This window comes from Mesoplodon densirostris, chromosome 11 (genome assembly GCF_025265405.1).
Source record: "Mesoplodon densirostris isolate mMesDen1 chromosome 11, mMesDen1 primary haplotype, whole genome shotgun sequence".
In the NCBI taxonomy this organism is placed as follows: Eukaryota; Metazoa; Chordata; class Mammalia; order Artiodactyla; family Ziphiidae; genus Mesoplodon; species Mesoplodon densirostris.
Window position 1 is genome coordinate 18788983 of NC_082671.1, and position 22551 is coordinate 18811533.

The following is a 22551-nucleotide window of genomic DNA, read 5'->3' on the forward strand; positions in this document are numbered from 1 at the left end:
TCTTGCCCCTAGGTTCTTCAGAACCTTTTTTTTTTTTTTAGATTCCATATATATGTGTTAGCATACGGTATTTGTTTTTATCTTTCTGACTTACTTCACTCTGTTTGACAGCCTCTAAGTCCATCCATCTCACTACAGATGACTCAGTTTCGTTTCTTTGTATGGCTGAGTAATATTCCGTTGTATATATGTGCCACATCTTTATCCATTCATCTGTCGATGGACACTTAGGTTGCTTCCATGTCCTGGCTATTGTAAATAGAGCTGCAATGAACATTGTGGTACGTGACTCTTTGAATTATGGTTTTCTCAGGGTATATGCCCAGTAGTGGGATTGCTGGGTCATAACCTCCTGTTTTTAAATTAGCCTTATATGCAGTTTTCTTTTTTATATAATGCTCACATCTTCCATATCCAAACTGTTTACTCATAAATAGAAATAGACTTCAGGTAAAAAAGTGAGCAGTGAATTTAGAAATTAGTGGAGAAATGCTTAATTTTTTTTCTCTACATGGAAGGAATATATAATACTTAAGTATTTGTGACTTAAATAAAATCACTTAACGTCTGCAATGTTTTGATCTTATACTTTAGTAAGGCCGAAAACCACTGGCCAAATCTACCAATTAAGGTACTCAATAAGTATTTGTTGAATCCAGTCATTAAACTGCAAGTCTTGACTATTGTCTGGTGAATCTGTTATTACAGTATCCAGCACATCTTTCTAACAAAGGTTCCAACTTCTGCTCTTCTGCTACTTGTATCCATATAGGAGGTTGGACATAGAAATGGCATCCCCAAATCCTTCATCGACTGATACTTTTTCATGGTCTTACCTTTACCAGCTCTAAGACCTATCAAAAGGTCACCTCTGTTTGACTGACTAGGCCAAAACAGCTGGCCCTTCCTTGTCCTCTCCTAGAACCTGCCAATTGTTTTGTGGTATTTACATGTTTTGCAAAAAGACATTCTTGAAGTTCAAAGCCTTAAGTAAAGGACGGTAAAGACACTGGCCAATGAGTGGGGAGTTTTACTTTGGATAGCAGGCCTTCTCAGTGTCCCTAAATCTCCTCCTAAAACCGGTAGCCCTTTGGGGAAATTACTTCTTCCACCCCTTTGTGAGACAGCTGGCCTATGGGGCCGACTAGCCTTCAGAGAATAAAGCCAAAGTAGGACTTGAACCCAATGACCTCATCATCCTGTACCAAAACCCTCTTTTCTGTTATCAGAGAGTAATTTGGATACTTGAGTATCTCAATAGCCATATTGTCCAGGTAATCTTACCCAAGGTAGGAGCTGTTTGAGAAAGACAAATATCATGTGATAGCACTTATGTGTGATTTCTAAAAAACTGATACAAACAAACTTAAAACAGAAATAGACTCACAGACATTGAAAACAAACTTACGGTTACCAAAGCAGAAGGGGGGGTAGGTAAATTAGGAATTTTGGATTAACAGATATGCACTACTATGTATAAAATAGATAAACAACAAAGACCTACTGTATAGCACAGGGAATTATAGTCAATATCTTGAAATAACATATAATGGAAAAGAATCTGAAAAAAAGTTTTATATATATATAACTGAAATACCTTGCTGTGTACCTGAAACTAACACAACATTGTTAATCAACTATACTTTGATTTAAAAATGTATAAATAAAGTTTTTAATTTTTTTTAAAAAAGATAGCTGTTTTCTGTGTGAACACAATAATCACTGACCTTGTAAGAATGCAGTTTAAACTGTGACAGTATTTTTTAAATGGGGCTTGGGCACGCTCCAGTCAACTAGAAGAATTCAGATAACATCAGTGATGCAGGCAAAATGACCTCCATTAAATATGCCTTTTAAAAAGGTTTTGGATCCAATTTATACAGTACCCACTGCCAGGTCATCATATCAGCAGAATAAAATTTACTGGTTTTATGCAACAACTGTTTTTTTCTCAAATAAGTAACTTTTCTTAGCCCATCTCTAGGTTTAGACCTGTAAAAATCTTAAAATATTGTGAATTTAACAAAAACATTGGATTGGGAGTCAATGCCCTTTTAGAACAAACACATTCTGGCATGTTACTTTTGATAAGACTACAATATTGATAATATGTCAAAGCCATTCTGCTCACTTGTGCATATTATGCTGAAAATGGCAGCTTTGACGTAAAACATCTGTTTGTGAATTCATTAGCGAAACTGTTATAGACAAACCACGTTAATTATATTTTCCTTAAGATTGTAAATGCAAATCACAGTTTGATGGGCAGTTTATTTTCCTGTCCCTCTTTCTAAAACCTTTGTATGTTTTTGGTATGGAGAGGGGGGAAAGACATTTTAATTGTTTGTTAGGGTAACCTAATAACTGGGTTTCACTTATGAATTCTTTTAAAATATAAACACATGCATAATCTTTCTTCTGTTGCTTTTTTTTTGGAAGTTGTTACAATCCATTGAAATTAAATTCTAAAATCCTAAAACCTAATATTTAAGGGAATAATTGATTTTCTTTAGATATGGTGATAACCTTTTAGTCCTTAGTTTTTATCTTCCTCCTCTTCTAAAACAGTGGAAAACACTACATTCATGGTTCTGACTCCTTCTTGCTATACTTATTCTTTAAAAGGGGTAAATATTCCTCAAGTTTCTACCTACAAACTACTTTCTATATTTCATTCTCATTTACTAACCAGATCTCAGTTTTCTTGGGGGCACATGATCGTCAATTCCAAACATCAAATGCCCAAACCCCAGTCTCTCTTAGACAAGTATTTACTGGTAGATAGCACCACCCCTCAAACTTCAGTCCCAAACTAGACTCATCTAGTCCCTCTCCGTTATCCCTGATGTTTCTATTGTTAACCATTCTCCCAGCCATGTAGACTCTAAGCGTTAGGTTTTTTTTTTTTTTATCACTTTTTATATCCTGTAAGCTTTACTGCTCAAAATGTCCAAGGATTAGTAGACTAGCATCCATTAGCATCGCTTGGGAGTTTATTACAAATGCAGACTCTCAGGTCCCACCCCAGCTATAATGAATCAGAATGTGCATTTTAACAAGATTCCCAGGCGATTCAAAAGCACATTAATACCTGAGGACCACTGCTCTAACATTCCGAAGAAAGTGACCATCTCTCTCATCCATGGTACTTTAGCCTATGGTGGCCACTCTGGTCCTTGTTCACTGTCTGCCTGTGTATAGAACTGTTTCAACTGGATGTTGACAAATGTGGGTCCTTTTCTTCTTGCCTTCCACAAACTCCCTTTTTTGCAGTTCTCTTCTACATCATCAATTTCTCCTTCTCTGCTGATCATCCCCATCAGCATACATGTTCTGCAAATGGTCATCAAAAGAAACCAACAGACCTGGTTGATTTAAGCAAAAGAGGACTTTATTAAAAGGACAGTGCAGTTAGTATCACTATTCCTCTAGCGCTGGATGCTGATGCCTGTCACTAGCATTGTAGCCAGTATTGCCCCCACAAACTCAAGCATCCTACAACCAGTGCTGCACCAGAAAGTATTTCTCCTACTCCCCACTTTCTTCCCTCCCCAGCTCCAGAGGAGTGGGTACATCTGATTGGTGAAGCCTGCCTCATGCCCACACTCTACCTGATAGGGAGGCTGGTAAAGAGTGTCTAGCATTTTCAGCTTCTACAATACAAGGAAGATGCTGCCTCCCACCAAGAATCATAATTTATAGTTTAGGGAATGTCCGAAGTTCCCTAAAATTGAAAGGATTCAGATTTGCTGAGAGGCTAAAAAAAAAAAAAAAAAATAGCCCACTTCCACCACACTCGCATATCTTTTTTAAAAGTTCATTTTCCTTTCCCCCTTTTGGTGAAATTTCTTAAAAAGTTGTCCACACTTGTCTTTATTTCCTCATATCCTCTTCAACCCACCCCAGTCTAGCTTCTGTCCTCAAAAGCCATCATATTCTCAAATCCAGCAGACACTTCTTAGCTCACATCAGTTTAACCTTTCAGTGTTATTGGATAGTCTCCCAGCTCCCATGGCCTCATTCTCCTGGAATTTTTCTTTCCCACTGCTTCAGTTCAGCTTCCTTTGCTGACTTTCCCTCTGCTCAATCTCCGTAGGTTTGTTCTCAGAGCTCTATCTCTTCCTCTCTTTAACTCCATTCACTCCCTAAGTATTTTTTCAATCCCAATTTTTTCCTGCCTTAAAATTCTCAAGATTCTTAAATCTGATAATTCCTGCCTTTAGAAAAAAAAATCTATAGGCTGGTGACCTGTTTGCTGAGCTCTAGAGTTTTGCATCTGCAACTGCCTACTTCACATTTCTCCTTGGATGTCTAATATACATTTTAATTTTAATATGTCCAAAGACAACTCTTTATTTCCCTCTCTTAACTGCTTCTTTATGAAGTCTCTCCAATTTCAATAAAGAGTTTCATCATGCACCCAGTGATTAAACCAAAAATCTAAGAGTCATCCTTGAATTATTTTTCTTAAACTCTCATATACGGTTTATCCACAAGTCCATGTTTCCTGCCTCCCAAATTCATTACAGCTCTCCGTTCCTTGCAAGGACTCCCCTAGTCTAAGCCATCATCATCTTTTGCTTATAACCAAGTTGCCATTTCTTACTCTCCAACCTCAATTTACAGTGTCCTCCGCTGACACCCACACAGCTTTGGCTCCATTGGTCTCCTTCCTGTTCTTCAAAGAAGCCAAGCTCCTTGTCATCCCAAGATTTTGTATTTTTCTTCTGCCTGAGAATGTCAGCAATACTGATTCCCACTCTAGTTTATTCCACCTTATCTTTCCAGAACCCCTTTTATTCTTACCTTCCCTAAAGTAGCCCACCACTTACCTTATCACATCATTTTGCTTACTTTTCCTTTATAAAGCATTTTAAAATCCTGTAATTACCTTATTTACCGGTTTGGAATGTTTCCCCCACGACTAGAAGATAAGCATGATCAAAGCAGAGACTTGTCTTTTTAATACATGGCTGTGTCCCTTGAACTAAAAGGAAGGACGTCTGTTACATAGTAGGCATTCCATAAATATTTGTTAAATAATTGAATGGATAATTAAATGAATGACTGATGTCCAAATCCATTGAGATTCCCTAACCTTTTCATTTCTACCCAAATGATCCATCTTTACTCACCGTTGTTAGCTTGATAGCTAGTTAGTTACCCAAGACAAGTTTTCTTACTTTGTTCATTTACTTTTGATTCTGCCTGGGGTTATTAATCATTTTCAATAGTAATAATAATAATAATAATACGGGCTTGGGAAGCTAATAGGAAAATCAAAGGTCATGATGCTGATACTTTCAGAATATCTCCTGGCTGATGTGGACACTAAATGATATTCACCCATCAATCATTCCTCTACTTCCTGCAACTGAATCTCCCTGGAGGAGTCATCAGATCCTCTCAATCTTGAAGACTGACAGGAAGTCCCTGTGGACACTAGCTCTATGCAAAATCAGGAGGGATCCTTGACACTAAGATTTAAAAGCCCCACCTTCAGAACAAAATTAGAAAACTCAGAGGTTAAGTTATAGTTATTGCAGCTTCTGGAAAGGTGTAGAACATGAAGGTAAGTAAAGGTTTTATATACTTGAGATTTTTTAGCTATTTTATTTAAAAGCTGTATAGCTTTTTACCTCTTTTATGTTTAATAAGTGTTTCAGAGGCTAAAGGATAGTTAAACGTTATGCCTTTAAAATATCAGAATCATTTGATTTTACAAAGAAAAATTTCACTAATTCACCCAAATCCTCATTTGGGTTCAAGAATAAAAATAATATATTTCTAATTAATTTTTTTAGAAAAAGAACTCTTTGTGGATTAACTAGACGATAAACTGGGGAACCCGCTTCTGCCCCACGCTCTGAGCGCTACAGCAGAACATAGCAAAAAGTAAGGGATTTGTAGTTGTCCAGGCGCCAGGGAAGGAAGCAGAAGATCCTATAGAGGCACAGAAACGACTTTCTTTGATCTTTTCATACAGGGATTCAGAAGTCTGGTGGTAACAACCTTGACTCTTTTCCTGGTGTTTTCTTTCATGGGAAATAGCAACAGTGCTCCGCAGGTAATCAAACGCAAAAATTGGGACTCCGTGCGCTGCCTGCCTGCCTGCCTGCCTGCCTCCCTCCCTCTCTCTCTCTTTCTCTCTGTTTCTTCCCTTCTTTTCCTAATATCTTCTCCCTCCTTCCTTCCCTTCCCTTTCTTTTCCTCCCCTCCCTTCTTTTTTTTCCTAATAGTGGGCTGGGCAGCAACGCCTTACTAACTGCTTTCCTCTTCTCCCTGGGTTATAGAGACTCTTTGAAAGAAGGAACTGGACTCCTCAAGCTATGCTCTACCTGAAGGGTGCACGTACGTTCCAAATACTTTGCTCTTCCGACAGCAATAGAGGGAGATCCGTAGGGGTGCGTGAATCGGTGGGATAGATATAGAGCTGTGGGGAGAGAATCCTACCGAGTTTGTTCCCATAAATAATCGAGGTCGTCCTGGTCTCAGTTAATCAAGGAGAAAGGTCGGGAGGCGGGGGGGAGGATTATCAGAAATCCTCCACCCTAAACCGGAGGGTTGCTGGCTCTTGCCCAAAGGGAGACTGGGATTTCCGGGGACACACCGCCCCGCCCTGGCTGGTGAGCGAGATCACCGCCCCCTCCGAAGCGCACTCGGGGGCCCGGGGGCGGGGGGCGTGTGGGCTTCACCCGTGGTCTCCTCCCTCATCCGCGCCGGCGCCCCAACCCCGGCAGTCCCGCGCGCACCGGACCGGGGGCACCCGGCCCCGCCCGCTCCCGGCCCCGGAACCCCGATCGATCGGGCCGGGAGGGCGCTGAGCCCGTGTCTCGCCTTGGCAGAGGGTCGCCGCTTCATCTCCGACCAGAGCCGGAGGAAGGACCTCGCCGACCGGCCGCCGCCCGGTGAGTGCGCGGGGGTGAGGGGGCCGCGGGCTACAGAGGACCGCGCAGGACCGGAGGGGCGCGCTCCGCCTCCGAGAAGGCTGGCCCGTGGGCCTTCCCGGGGGAGAGCCGGCCCCGCCCAGCCCCGCTGGCAGCGGCGGAGCTGGGGATCGCAACGCCCCGCCAGGATGGAGATGGGCGTCGGGGGCCGGGGTTCCGCTCCAGGGCGTCAGGATGGATATGAGAGCTGTGCGCCTGCCCCGCCCGAGAAATGGGCCTCCCGTTTAGGGCATGATCTTTACAAGATTTCTCTTAAACGCTGTTGTTGTTGCCAATGTTGGTATCATCATCATCATCATTATTAAAATAGTGATTTGCCTAAAAACTTCAAACAACTCTATTATATTACTAAAAAGAACTATCAAAAGGTTCAAAACCAGACATAGTGAAGAAGTGGGGGCCTTTAAGGATGGAGCCAGAGACTATGTTTCGTGATAAACCTTTCCATGCCATTGGATTAAAAAATAACAATACCATTCATTTTGATAAACGTTCAAGATTGTTAAAAATACCAAGTAGACTCATTTTGAAAAATACCAAACACTGTGTTGAGCACATAGGTGCTTATCAAATTTTTGTTTACCTTCTTCAAGCCTGCAGTGTAATTAACCTTTTTTTTTTACCGTAGGAGGGTAAGTTTTGTTTTCCCACTTCAGCAGCTCCCAAATGAAAAATCATGGTTTGTGTTAAATCAGGACGGTTTGTCTTCTGTCAACTTAGATTTGAAATAGTTTTCAATATTTTGCAGATTCTCCTTCAGTCAAATAATTGACTTACATGTGGCCAAGAATGTAGATTATTTTCTCAAACTGCTTTGGAAGGAACAAGAGAGAAGATAGTCCAGGCTCCAGGCAGGGTCCCATCTAAACCTTTCAGCCCAGACATCCCATTTTAAGCTCTGAGGGGGAGATTTCTCATGGGTTCTTTATCTTAATCCTCCTTGCTTTCATGAAATTCTCTGTAGTATATAGTTGAAATTTTCTTCCATTCCCTGTAATACACAACATAACCAGTTGTAAGCAATGTCTAAGGGAAGTGTGAAATGTTTCAACTTGTAAAAATCATTCTGTGTAAGGGGCTCTTTGCTGAGGGTTCACAGAGGTATTTCACAGAGATTTTCTAGTAGTATAGCATACTGGAATAGGATTTATCTATATGAATATTTAAATGCTAATAGAATCTGTATTTATTTTTTCGTTTCTCCAGAAAGACGAAGCCCAAATCCCCAACTACTAACTCTTCCAGAGGCAGCAGCTGTGCTATTGGCTTCCTTGCAGAAACTGCAAGAAGGTATAATTATAGTGACCTCTTTTAACTGCAGGACAGGGAAGCTTTGAGTGCTTTGGGCATTCTGTGTTGAGTACAACAAAGTTGCTTTTATTTATTCAGATTTAAAAAAATAATTAACGGTTGCCCACACCACCAGAAATTCACAGAGAGGTTTATTATTTTAATACTAGCATGCTGCTCATTAAAGTGCTTCCCAAGAATGTAAAACCATTTCTTTGATGAGACTGGGGGATTTCATGTTAATTCCATAATCCATAGCCTATTGGAGCTTTTATTTCTGTTAGAACTCCAGAAAGTCCAACTTCATTATTTTATATTTGAAAAAACTGAGGCCAAAAGAGGTTTAAATAATCGCAAATCCAGTTACTAGCTATTAAAGTTTGAACCAAATGAAAAAGCTGAAAATCACTCATTTTTTACTTACAAACACAGCAGTTTCTTATGGTTCACCCTAAGAGGTTGGGCTAGTTCTGATCCTAAGCCTGTGTGATTTGCACTATCCTATATAGCTTCTTCCATACCAGGATTAGGTGTGTTCTTCAAATAGAGGCTCTCTGTCCATGTAGCATTAAAACCACTAATTGCATTAAGGCATCTTGTTGCACATTAGCCAGGGCTTTGGAGTATAATAGGACTGGGTTCAAATCTTGGCCTTGTTGCTTTACTAGCTGGGTGACCCTGAGCCTTAGTGTCATTACGGGTAAAATGGAATAATGACATCCATGGGCAGGTTGCTCTAAGAGCCAAATGAAACAAAGTACGTACTTTCTATTAGCATTAACAATAGAGGTCATCAAAGCATATTCAACAGATCTAGATTTTTCCCTCTCAAAAATTGTAATGATGCCATATTTGTGACATAATTTAAATGTTAAAATGCATTTAACAAAATACAGTGAGTAGTCTGGTGGTCAAAGCATAGGCTGCTGGCCTTGGGCTCTGACACTTGTACTAGTGGAGAAAGCCTGTGTGCTCCCTGCCTGTTATTGGACAGGCCCCATCAGGGAGGGGAAGAGAGCAGGAGGCTCCTTCTGGCTTCTAGCTTATGGCTTTGTTGTGAAAAAAACAAAAACAAACAAACAAAAAAACCTATGAGAAGCACATGGAAGGGAGTGGGATAAAGAGGTCTTTTGAAATCAGAGAAAGTCCATGGCTGACTTGGTTGAGTGAAGGGGATTATAATACTGAATTCAGCAAATCTGCATTTATGCCTAGGTGCCAGGCACTGTGTGGCAGGTGGAGAAGAAAATGGATTAAACAAAAGCAAGAATGAGAGTGGCCTTTGCAGTGAAAAGGCAGGGTGAATAGTCAGTAGGACGGTAGACTGTGAGAGTCATGGCCATACTATAGCTATGACTACAACTACTGTTACTACTCCCTCTAGCTAATAATTATTGAGGGTTTTACTATAATGCAGTGGGTCAGGCACTGTTCCAAGCACTAGATATGGATTAATACATTTATTAATTCATTAATCCATAACAAATGAATTACTTCCTAGGATTACCCACTGTCATTATCTACACTTTACAGATGAGGAAATAGAAGCACAGAAAGATTGAGTAGCTTGCCCACTATCACATTGCAGGTACATACTAGTACTGGGATAAAGAACAGGGGGCAACTTATTCTTTATCTGAGAATCAATCAGATGGTTCATGGATTTTTACCAGAAAGAGGACATGATGAAGGAAGATGAAACTGGTTATTGCTTATAGGGTAACCATAAGAGCAGTTACAGTAGCTACAATATGGGAACATCTACTGTGCGTCAGATATTAGTGCTAATCTTTATAGCTCAGAAAACTGACCCTTCCTGAGCTGTATGTACTTTCCTAAGGTCCACATAGAGTGGAAGTGATATGGGGAGTTTAACTCAGGGCTAAAATAAAAATAGAAAAATTAAAAATAGAAAAATAAAAATTTTTTTTAAAAGTAGAGTAGCTGATTATCTGCAGTATTTTGAAGTTTGCTACCAATTCAGGTTAAACTGTAACTCAGATATTCCAACCATATTGTAACTAACTAGGGGAAAGTGGTTTTCTCTAGAGATGACCTTACATAAAATGAGGAGCGGAATTTTGCCTCTGGCAGCTTCCTCTCCCTTCCCCATCCTCAGTTTCAGCCCTTCAACCCATTTTTAGTCCCAGGAATCTGCTGTCATCTCAGTCCGCTGTCCCCACCCCAGAGGTGATTCCTCCTGCTGTGAAGTTGTGCAATCCTGCCCAGCTAACAAGTGTCCCTTCTTTCTGTCTTACTTCCACCCCAGACGTCTAGTTCAACTTGTAAGAGAATATGTGCAAATGTGTTCCTCTGTCATCTTTCACAGCTAAAATGCATTTTAACAGGAAACACAGAAACAGTACCTTGATGCAAGTGAATGGTTCTACTGGGGGGTATTTTAGACATGAGGCATATTTAGAGCAAGACATGTGGCCTTTTCAGATTTCTACCAAACACACCATGTAATAATTAAATTCACTGTAGAGATTCACATGTCAGATGTGAATTCCTCAATGCATACCAAGCTGAGGGGGAAATTTTTGAAACAAAATCGATCAAAATCCAATTTGGGGGTAGTTTCCATAGCAGAGTGCCTGAGTTGACATAATGTAGGGGGGCAAATGTTTATCTCCTGAGGTTCTCTTCATCTTATATTTTCTTCTTATAAAACACAGGGTACATGTTCATGTTATGTATTTTTTTATCCTTACAGCTGGAGAAGAAAACTTTGATCAAACCAGATTCCTAGAAGACAGTCTGCTAAACTGGTGAAAATATACCAGATTCCATTCAATTATAGTTCTATTCTTGTTGAAAACATGAACCATGTGAATAAAGCCTGTGGACCCTTTTTATGTTCATTTGTAATCTTAGGAACATGTGCAGCCAGTTTTATTCTTTCAGAAGCTAAAGTGATGTTGAGTTCTTAGTGGAACATCGTTGCTTTCTTCCATTGCTTCAGGTCCTGTTTAGATCACCTTGTGTCTTACTCTTGAATTTTTTAGCCCATTTATAATTATTAGGTTGAAGACTCTTTAGAGTGTTCTTTCGTTTTGTGACAACAAATACCCATCTTGATCTAATCATTCTTAGTTGCTTTTTTTCATTCTGTTACCCACTTGCACTGTCTTATCACTCAGCAGAGAATCTCCTCTCCTTTTCCCCCTTTTCTCACCTCCAAGGAGGGTGAGGCAGGCAAGCATGGCAAGATGGGAAAGAGTAGAGTGTGATTCTTTTAGTATCCAGGAGAGGTAAGTTGTCAGGAAGGGAAGAGGGAAGGGATGACTGGGAAGAAGCCCTGTGATCAGACACTGCAGTGTGGTTGCTGAGAGAGGGGACCCTTGGTGAGACTGGAGCCAGTGGAAGGTTCTACAGCTGGAAGCTCCCCCTTGTGCTCTCTGGGGATCTCCCCAAATTCAGTTTAGAAACAAGGATCTAAAACTTACTGGGAAATAAGCAGATGGAAACACACGCTGCTCTTGTACAAAAGAAACAAACCAGTTTTTTAGAGGTAACCCATTTTCCATGGCTACACAGACTCAAACACTACTTACTCTAATTGACTAGACCTCTAGGCTTTATTTGACATAAAAACATAACGTAAAGGCACCCTGACACAAAGTGCATGGTAATATGCCTAATTTATTCATTTTTTTAACTCAAACTAAGGTTCAGTAGTATCTGAAAAATAAAATACACACATACCTACAGCAAGCATATAGTATATTTACTTGGAATTACAATACAACCATCATGTTCCTTATTTTTGACTTAATTACTTGAGAGTTGTTATTGATAAATGTCACAAGTAGAAAGTATTGTCCATTCTTATTGTCATCAGTATATAGCTATTAGTCAGTAGCTAAAGAATATCATTATGTGAATGTCTCTAACTTGGAATTACAATTTTACTGTGTTAAGTAATCAAAACCCTGCTTATAAGATTTGTCTGTATCTCATTTCATAATTGAATAATGAAACTGTATTCAAGTTAATGTAACATTGATATCTGCCCAAAAAATAATATGCTAGCAATAAAAAAAATCTATGTGGCATTATAATAGGTGCCTGTCGTTAATTATTGTTTGATTTTAAAGTGGAATTTCTAGACAGTGTATATGTCCAGTTTATTGAGAATTATGTACTCACCTGACATAGACTTGTACATATGGACTACTTAAATACTATGTCTAGTCCCAGAATACATTTAAAGTCTATCTTAAAAAGTAATTCTTCCACAACTAGAACACTAAAACAGAGTTTGTAAAAGCTATCTAAATGACCAACAGCTGTTATAATATCAGCTACAATATTACAATACTTGAATTTCCTGAACATTGTTCTGCCGTACAGATGTGCACATTAAACCAGTAGTTGCATATTCCCGGTTTGCTATAACTTTCTATCTCTCCAGGGGTGTCTTTGCAATTCTCTTTATTTCTATCTTGTTCAAAACTGAAATGAATAATGATCAGTGCTCAAAACTTTTCACATTGTATGGCTTGTCTTTTAAAATTGGAAAATATCTGCCTCCTGTGCATGTCCATGTACTAGAATACCCCACCTCCAGATAGGACTTGCAGCCACTTTCACCCCGTTCCAGTTGCTCTTCCCCTCTTTGCCTCTATAGCCTTCTTCCCCTGTGGCTACGTGGCCTCCAGGGTGGGCTCTCAATTACTCTCTGTTCCCCTGGTTTTCCCCAGGGGATGACTCCTCTCCCCCACCATAGTGATCCTAAGCAAGGAGAGAAGGTGAGAGGTTAAAATCAGCCTCCAACTAGCATTTCTTCTTTACCTGCTGATGAGAAATAAAACTCTATATCCTACCAACCCTGAGTTACATTATTTTACCTTGACCTCGGGAGAAAGAGGAGTTGGGAATGTAACCTGTTGGTTTCCTCCTACTGGACTATAAATCCCTTAAGGAAATGTTCACGTCTAATTTGATTTTATCCTTACAACCACAATGTGAAGTGGGCAGTTGTATCTCCCACGTAACTTCATAGAAATTTAGGATCATCCTAGGAAGTTGCTTTCAATCTCCTCAAGTACACTTAATCAATCCCTCTTCTGAGACCTCCTTGTGTCCTGGAAAGCTACTAGTATAGCACTTGTAATATTTTATATTCCCATCTGTATATATAAAGCCAACTCTGTTCATTCTAGCCCTTAACATGGAAGGAAGGGTGGTACAATGCATAAAAAATGTCTTGCTGTCAGCTGGTCAGGCACACACAATTTTCCATAGTTCCTGTCCTCCAATTTATGGATACATACATTATTTATTATTTTTTCTTTTTTTATCCATACTTTAAGAGCATCAATTTTTTGTATCTATGTTTCTCCCAATAAAACCATTCATTTATGCAACTACTGTGTATAAGGTGCTGTGCTAGACACACAGTCACCTAACAATCCTATTGGTTGTTCCTCACTGAGCTTTGTCAATATTGGGGAAAGAGCAACTAGACACCAGGCTTTGTCAGTCTTGGGGAAAGGACAGCTAAGTGACTGGAGCAAGAGGTTGGAGTCAGGTGGCAGCAGCTGTCTGAATAGAGGACCAAGTGCAGCGTAGAAACTGATTCTTACACATGCCACTCGAAGCCAGGTGTTTGCAACATCAGTCATTTCCATGTGTTCTATACCATTTGTACTCATTTCTAATCAAAAAACTATTCTTTCATTTAAAAGAAAAAATACTTGAATTTTAAAGTTTTTTATGAAGAAGTTATAGCTTCTGCATAGCTCATGCTTTCAGTAGCTGTGGATCAACTAGTTACCAATCAAGAGTATCACTTGAATACACACATTGCACCACTTTATTAGGGATATATTTTCATGGTTTTTGCAAAAGTGAAACCCATTTTATCATGAGATCTTTCTGGCACTTCAGCAGTATTTGGATTGTAATACAAATCTATTTCATATTTTTTTTTATCTCCTCTGCAGAGCGTGGAGAGTTGGGTTAATTGGTATCCATTGGGCATTTTTTAAGGATTAGGCTTTAGGTAATTTATTTTCCTTCCTTACAAACCTCTAAATTAGGGGCGTTTGCAATGATCTTCCATTTTGACCTGAGTTGTTGCTTGTATCTGCCATTCTTCTACTCTCCCCTAACAACGGTGTGATAGAGCTGGAGTGCAGTTTTCCACTGGTCCTGCACCATGACATGCTGTCATTGTTTCTCTTCCCTTATTGCCATCAACAACCCAGCACTGAGAAGACCTAAATTTTTTTAGAGCCCCTACAGACCTGGGCCAACCAATATGCCAACCAAGATGTTCACTGTGATCTAAATGTAACAACATTCAGTTATGGAAAAAGCAATCCATGAGTGAATGTGGGGTTTGGGTTTTGTTTTTTGTTTTGTTTTGGTTTTTGCTGATTTATGTTGAACTACATTTAAAGCATTAATATGTTTAACTACAATCATTCAACAATGTCTCAGAGACATTGTCCTTATTATAATTAAGTAGACTCTCTATTTTCTTTTTGCTACTTTTTTTAAAAGATAGTTTTAAATGTTATCCTTCATAAGGCACTATTTTATAGTAGGTGTTTTTGCACATATCTTATTTAAATGTCTAAAAGAATTTTAAACATTATCAATGCAGTTAAATCTTTAAATATTGATGTATTTATTCATATGGATTTAACAATTTATCACCTATGGAAGACTGAGCAAGTTTTCAAAAAGGCTTTTCTTTTAAACAATAGAAAAAAATTGTTAGTCAGATGGTACAGTACAGATGGTAACATCTCCCGATCCTTAACTTGAGAAGTGACCTTGTACATATGCATTAATATGTATCAACATCTGGATTTAGGATAGCTACTGTCCTATGGATTTTGATTGTCTGCAAAGCTAGGTATAAATTCATGGTTCTGCCTCAGGTGAAAAATAAAAATAATCACTAGAGACCAAATTACTTGAAATATAAAGGTAGAACACATTCATAACTAAGGTCAGGATCCTTTGTGGGGGAAATGGCAGATTGGTTTAGCAGGTATAGAAGCTGTATAAACACTAAGCCAAGGATTACGGTGATGATAACTAAAAAATCAGCGTTAGGAAATGAAAATTCTTATTGCTTAAAATAACCATTTTAAAAACACTTCCAGTCTTCCTCCTTTAACACTCTTCCTAGAGCCTGAACTGACGGGGGCAAAAGGAGTTGGATTTTATTATAAATTACAAAATTGCCATTCACTTAATCTCCTCCACTTTTTAGGCAGAGAATAAATCCCATTGTTATACTGACAAGAAGAGAATGAAACATGTGGCATTTTCATTTCTTTCAATAATCATTCTTACTATGTTCTCACTGAATTAGCCTGTTTGACCAGAGTGGAATTCAGTTCTTGTATTCGCCATGCAGCTTCTTCTTCCCACGAGGAACGTGATTCAGAGACAATGGTGACTTGATATTTAACCGATCCCTTTCAGCCTCCTCTTCCTCATCGTATCTTTCATCCTCATTCTCATCCTCCACATCGCTGCTCTGAGGACTAGAGACCTGAGATCCTGAAGGAGAAGGTGGTACTGAGGAAGGCCTGGGATATTTAAACCCTTCTGTCTGCCAAAGACAAAAATAAGACACAAAACATTAGAATGGCTTTTTGATTTTTCAGTGATGTACACACTTGGCATGTGCATTTAATAAAAAACACAGTTGGATTTTTTTGGTCTGTTCAGGGGCTATTAACTTTGATTCATCTTGATTCTGGTCCAACCAAGCTCAAGAGAGACTCCTTAAATAAATAGTTTTCTTTTATCAAGCACTGAAATGTGCCAGGGGCTATATACATGTGATCTTATTTAATCTCTGACCAGTTTGTTCTTTCCGCTGACAGAAGAAAATTGAGGGTCCAAGAGGCCAATGATTTGCCCAAGGTCAAACGGCATGTAAGTGGTAGAGCAAAGAGTGGTTCCAGGGTTGTGATCATCCCAGAGCCTTTAATATCAACTGCCATGATACACTGTTGAGATTATCAGTTTCTATGTCATCCTTCAGATTTGCTCAATCAAATTCCAGAACATGAGCAGCCTGGATATTCCATGGACAATACCCACTAGAAAGATTCCTGGAAGTCAGGCCACTTCACTGACCTTAAAATTCCACCAGTTCCTTTTATTTCGGTTAATGAGCAAACATCACTAGGTTTTAATCAATTGCCCTTCTACCTAAGATGCTCTGAGATAACTCATTTGATAAACACATACTAAGCACCACTTATGGGGCAGGAGGAAACAAAGATGAAAAACATGATCCTTGCTCTCTAGGAGTGCAGATGCTTCATCAATCAGGAAGACAAATGTATAAAACTGTTACAGCACTTATGACTCTGAATTTCAACTATTTTTAGACATTATTATGTCATACATGTATGCTCATTTCAAGGCTCAGATACTTTACCTGAAAGCAATACCAAAAAAAAAAAAAAGAGCTGAGTCCTACACTTAGGGAGCATAGGAGCTCAATACTTATTATTTGAATTAGTTGAATAAATTAATGAATATAGCTGAATTATCATCAAGGGCACTGACCACCTCTAAATAAGCTAAGCAAGTCACTCTGTTAGAATCATGGACATGGGAAGTGGAATTTGTATACTGAGGGATTTACAAAACTCTTTCGCTTTCTCTATGAGCAAATTTTCCCTTGGGTTAACTTTCTAGATCTGGTCCCCGGACACCAAATAGAGGTGGAATATAAGGTATTAGGCAAAATTGTTTATAGTGAAAGTGACTCCTGATTGGAAAATTACATCTGCTTTTGGAGGATCTATAAATACTTGATGAAGGTCTCTAGTATTTGGAAATCCTTGAATTTGATGACTCTTGTAATTGCTCACATTCCTTGTGGAGACCATAGAAGCTTATCTGTGAGGATTTACATGAGATGTTGGGTCCTGTGGGGTGTGGAACTACTAAGCTAAAATGGATCTCATAGTCAATGATGTGGGCTTCATCTTTTACACCTAAGTTTTCACCTGGTGGATAGGGAACAGAGAGGTTTAGCTCTTGGACCGCTGTGTAGACTGCTGTAAGGACCAATTCCACTCAAGAGAAATGCCTGATACTGCCTTACTTCAAGCTGTGTTTCCTTCTAAGTGAATGTGATGACAAGTAATCTGCTCTAGCCTCAAGAATATAAATGTCGGGCTTCCCTGGTGGCGCAGTGGTTGAGAGTCCGCCTGCCAATGCAGGGGACATGGGTTCGTGCCCCGGTCTGGGAAGATCCCACATGCCGCGGAGTGGCTGGGCCCGTGAGCCATGGCCGCTGAGCCTGCGCGTCCGGAGCCTGTGCTCTGCAACGGGAGAGGCCACAACAGTGAGAGGCCCGCATACCGAAAAAAAAAAAAAAAAAAAGTGGCTCTTCGCCTCCCAACAACACACCCTTGTTTAAAAAAAAAAAAAAAAAAAAAGAATATAAATGTCTAAGGGAGTATTAGAGGAAGACTCCCTGGTGGTCACTGCTGAATTTCCATGCATAAATGCTCATCTAGTCCAATTTCTCCTGTGGCGCTGGAATTCACTATTACTGTTGCCAAGTTGTCACCCTACATTTAAACATCTCCTTGGATAGCAAATTCGCTTCCAATGAGAGCAGGCCAGTTTATTTTTTGACAACCCTCAAAAGAATGGATGTCTAAGAGAGGTTTCAGGCACTAAGGCAAGGAGAGTTTTCATATGAAAGTGCTTCTCCAGTGACATGAATTAGCTGACTGCTCAGCCTGTGTATAAGCTAACTCTGAACTGAGGGCTTAGAGTTGGTCTGATTTGTCAGTTTCTCTATTTGCTTTGTAGCAACACTATGAAAAAGTACAATAGTTTGTGAATTTAGCTACTTCCAAATAAAAGGTAATGTTAAGACTTACCATATGTAAGACATTTAGCTTTCAAAACAAATAAACAATACATAAAATATTTACCATGGGTGGCGATGTGTTTTCCGTGTGGAATTTATCTGGAAAAGCTCTGCTTAATGTCAGATGCCTGGCATGCTGGTAATACTATGATAGAAAACCAATCCATGGGTTAAAAAAGATGTATATTTATATCTCAATAACCAAGTTGTTATATAAAATCTTATTCTCCTACTTATAAATATATATATATTTTTTAAGTGGCAGATTTTATTCATCCTAAATTTAAGAATCAGAAAAAATATGACAGTTTATAGCTGTATCATTTATCAGGGAATAAGTAAAGAAATACTATCAAAAATTGGAGGGGAAGGACATACTGGCTTTACTGAACTCTGAACTGAGCACTAAGGCAACTGAAAACACTGGTTTTACTCTATAGAGAAGCAGTATGGCACAGAGAAAAAGATGGGGCCTGAATAATCAGACACACTGGCTTTAAATCTTGCTTCCGACCTTACGTAAGCAACATAGCTTCTAAGGGGCTTATCATACTGCTTTCATTATAAAATGAAGACAGCAAAATTAATCTTCCTGGGTGGAAATGAGTGTGACTACGGCATTAGTGTGTGTAGATACTCAGCTGATGCCCGTATCTGTCATTTGTCAGCCAGAGTTGAGCAGTATCTAAGCAGATACATTATGTGAAGGCAAAGTCAACTTAGTTTTTATTAAATCATCCACTGCTGGGCTTCCCTGGTGGCGCAGTGGTTGAGAGTCCGCCTGCCAATTCAGGGGACGTGGGTTCGTGCCCCAGTCCGGGAGGATCCCACATGACGCGGAGCAGCTAGGCCCGTGAGCCATGGCCACTGAGCCTGCGCGTCCGGAGCCTGTGCTCCGCAATGGGAGAGGCCACAATAGTGAGAGGCCCGCGTACAGAAAAAAAAAAAAAAAAATCATCCACTGCTAAGATATATGAAAGTCTGAGTATTTATAAACTAATAGCAGATTGAAAGGAGGTATTTCCTGTACCTGTCATTTTGATAAACAAGATTATTTCCACTCCCCACTGTAGTTGAGGAATGTGATCATATTCTCTCTTAGAGTGAAACAAAATAGGGACTTTTCTCTTGATTTCCTCATCATGAAACCTGTAAAGCATCAAGTTAAGCCCTGGTGATAGAATAATTAGTAAGATCATGGCTAGATGCTGCTGGACTGGCTGTTCTGGTCTCAAACTAAATATGAAAAATTGGGGTTGGGACTTTGCGAATTCATATCAAGCTCAAAGGTACTCATATTAAGTACGTGAAAACATCACTGAGATCTTAACAATGATGATACAGACTTGACCTTGCAGATTACAACTCGAATCAATTCTTTTATCATCCAGTGGGATTTTTAAAGGGGTCCTCTGTGTGTACCATAAACTTGCTTACTCTGCCTAAGTATCTCCAATCCAGAAGGTCTGAAAGCCTCTCAGTTCGGTTCCTCTGAATAATCCTCTGGCGGCGTGACTGTTTGCAAAATCCATAGAGAAACTGAGTCAGCTGATTGCAAGAATCATCCAGTGAGCGGAATCGCCTGTCAACGATGTAAATACCTGAGGGGCACAAAAGCCAGAGCACAGGTCAAGATAAGGCTAACCTTAAAGCACTTCTACTTTTCCTTAGGGTCTATCACGAACTGCGTGATTATCCACTCCCTGGCTCTCCTACTGCCTCTGCTTTATCTTTTCCCTTCTGAGACTGTATTTCTCCTGTGATTTCCTTCTAATGGCTCACAATTATCACCAACACACAGCCAACAAAACAGATCTTGCTAAAGAAAATCTGGCAGTACAGGGATACCTCGGATCAGTGATCGTCCTTGGGGCTGCTCACTAACCAGAATCTCCAGGGTGTGACCTGGGTCTCAGTGCTTTTTAGGTTCCCCAGTGTCCCCACCGTGCAGCCACGGGTGAGGACCAGAGCTGTCAAGCAAGGAAAGACAGCAGTGACAATGCAATTCGAAAAGACCAGAGAACCGGCAATGTCCAGGCAGAGCATGAAGCCCATTCTAACTTCTCTTGCTGCTAGGCTGCATGGACATATAGATAGTGATACCATCTGCCATCTTAGATGTGAATTTTGATAACTTGGCATGGAACTTATAAAATAATTATGCTGATCAGTACATGGACTCTAAAGCCATGGTTACTGTGATTGTCACTTCTAGGTAATAGAGGACCAAATCAGTTCAGAAAAATAAAAAGGTGAGGGCTTCCCTGGTGGCGCAGTGGTTGAGAGTCCACCTGCCGATGCAGGGGACACGGGTCCGTGCCCCGGTCCGGGAGGACCCCACATGCCGTGAAGCGGCTGGGCCCGTGAGCCATGGCCGTTGAGCCTGCGCGTCCGGAGTCTGTGCGCCTCAACGGGAGAGGCCACAACAGTGAGAGGCCCACATACCGCAAAGTAAATAAATAAATAAATAAATAAATAAATAAATAAAGGTGAAAAGGCAATGTTTGTCCTAGTTTAGCACTCCTTTTGTAGTTTGTCTTTTGAGCAATATGTTCAATATTAATATCATTCTAATCTTTTTTATGGACCATATAATGAAATCTACTTTTAATTAAAAAGAAGTATAAAAAGTTTAATCATCAAGATAGCGTTAGAGTCGGGCTCTGTAAAGACCCCGTGCTTCGTTTGGTTAGAGGTCCCTTCTCCCCCAGTTGGGTTCATGATGAAAAGTCTCACCATAGGCAGTGGGATCAGCCACATGCTCCTGCATGAAACAGCCAAAGCCAGAGAGGTTGGTGGTCACACTGGGGATACCCATCACAGTGCATTCGGCTGCCGGAGGAAATAGACAAAGGCTTGGCTTCAAACCAGCAACAATATCCTCTTACACACACAGAGAAGGAAAAGCCCCAGTCCACCTAGTAACAGCAACATTTACTTTATGCCAGGCATGGTACTAAGCTCCTTACATGCATAAACTAATTTAATCTTCTCAACCACCCTATGAAGTGAGGCTACCATTATCCCCATCTTACAGATGAAGACATTGAGGCACAGAGAGGTTAAATAGCTTCCCCAACTTCACCAAGCCAGGCAACGTGGTAGAGCTGGGATTTGAAGCCAGGTGCCCAGCTCCAGAGCCCTTGCTCAGAACTGCTACCCTACACTGCCTCTCTCATTCCAGCTGGCTTTGTTTTTTGCTCTGTTCTAAGCTTGCATCACTAAGTATTTTGCAAGTTTACGGGGTAAGTAAATATGTTTTGGAAAGAACCAGTTCCTCCAACATACTCACCTCCCTTGCCACCAACCCCTTCCACTTTCTCAGGTGCTCAGTGAACCCATGGTTTCTTTCCATCCTCTACCACCTTTTAGTCAAAACCCTTTTTTTAGACAATATCAGATGTGTCTTAAGACATGTTAACACACTGAAGGATGTTTGAATTGTTAACATGAGATTTATATTTTATTATGGAATTTCTCTTGGTTGGCTAGTGGGGATGGGTGGATAAAAAGAGATTTCCTCATGACCCATGTACTCCTGTTCTGTGAGTATTTCCTCTTGGTTTAGCTCTAGAGAACAGTGGTTTCCAAATTTGGGGGAAGACGGTAGAGAAGAGGAAGGTGGGATGGGGATTATTGACCCATTTGAGAATCAGATGAAAACTCGAACTCCTCCCCAGAAAAATTTTGCCTGCAATTCTATGGAACTTCACAGAGCCTTATTTCTATTAAATACTCATTGACACCCATATAATAAAATGCCAGGGACCCTTGTAAACTCAGTATATGTTCACTGAGTGAATTTAATGAAGTCAGCATTTATCTTCACTGGGTTTTCTCAAAACACAAAACACAGATTTTAACACTTTCTGGAGTGAGAGTTAGTACAGCATAAAACAATTATGTAAAAAAAGTCAGAGAGGTATCTTATATGCTAATGCCAAATGTATACCACCAGAGGTTTTGCTGTTTCTATAAATAAGGAGGGACCAACTTATTTTGGTTAATTAATTAATTAATTAATTAATTAATTAATTTTGGCCACACCATGCGGCTTGTGGGATTTTAGTTCCCCAACCAGGGATCAAACCTTGGCCCTCAGCAGTGAGATCATGGAGCCCTAACCACTGGACCACCAGGGAATTCCCCTTTGGTTAATTTAAAACAGAGAATGACTCATTCACTATAGGGTACATATTTCTCACACCCCTTTCTCCATCTACTTATTTTTCACAACACATTTGCTGACCTTTATCTTAACACACTAAATATATTTCCTCTATCATTTCATGTTAAGTTTAACTTTGTCCTATAAAATGATATTCTGGCAGAAAGGCTGCTGTAAGTTAGATAACATTCTTTTTACCCAATATAAATGACTTCCCACATTCCCTTGGTCACTCATGCTTTGGTTTTGTACTTCTTTGCTCTCAATATTTC

The 22551-nt window shown here is 39.9% G+C and overlaps 2 protein-coding genes across 3 annotated transcripts in view; one reads left to right on the plus strand and one right to left on the minus strand.

The window, feature by feature from the left end:
• The first annotated feature begins 5425 nt into the window (after positions 1–5425).
• SPX (spexin hormone) lies at positions 5426–12287 on the plus strand. Of its 2 annotated transcripts, none has more exons than XM_060113022.1 (6): positions 5426–5572; positions 5987–6067; positions 6294–6351; positions 6846–6908; positions 8154–8237; positions 10954–12287. In XM_060113022.1, the coding sequence occupies exons 1-6, from the start codon at positions 5567–5569 to the stop codon at positions 11010–11012; spliced, it is 351 nt and encodes a 116-aa protein (XP_059969005.1). In that variant the 5' UTR covers positions 5426–5566; the 3' UTR covers positions 11013–12287. The 2 variants fall into 2 exon arrangements, with proteins under 2 accessions (XP_059969005.1, XP_059969006.1); XM_060113023.1 differs by lacking the exon at positions 5426–5572 and adding an exon at positions 5812–5895.
• Positions 12288–15594: 3307 nt separating this feature from the next.
• The window catches only part of GYS2 (glycogen synthase 2), a 51699-nt gene continuing 44742 nt past the window's right edge, over positions 15595–22551 (minus strand). The window contains exons 13-16 of the mRNA XM_060112544.1: positions 20848–20943; positions 19549–19712; positions 18176–18256; positions 15595–15816 (exon numbers count right to left, since the gene is read on the minus strand). Of these exons, the coding sequence (XP_059968527.1) occupies positions 15595–15816; positions 18176–18256; positions 19549–19712; positions 20848–20943 (563 nt within the window). The remainder of the gene's footprint in view (positions 15817–18175; positions 18257–19548; positions 19713–20847; positions 20944–22551) is intronic.

Bases quoted from the DNA above. Each gene is read 5' to 3' on its own strand.
- SPX (XM_060113022.1), top strand. The intron at 6,068-6,293 runs GTAATCAAACGC...CCTGGGTTATAG, and splicing joins ATAGCAACAGTGCTCCGCAG to AGACTCTTTGAAAGAAGGAA. The intron at 6,352-6,845 runs GTACGTTCCAAA...TCGCCTTGGCAG, and splicing joins GCTCTACCTGAAGGGTGCAC to AGGGTCGCCGCTTCATCTCC.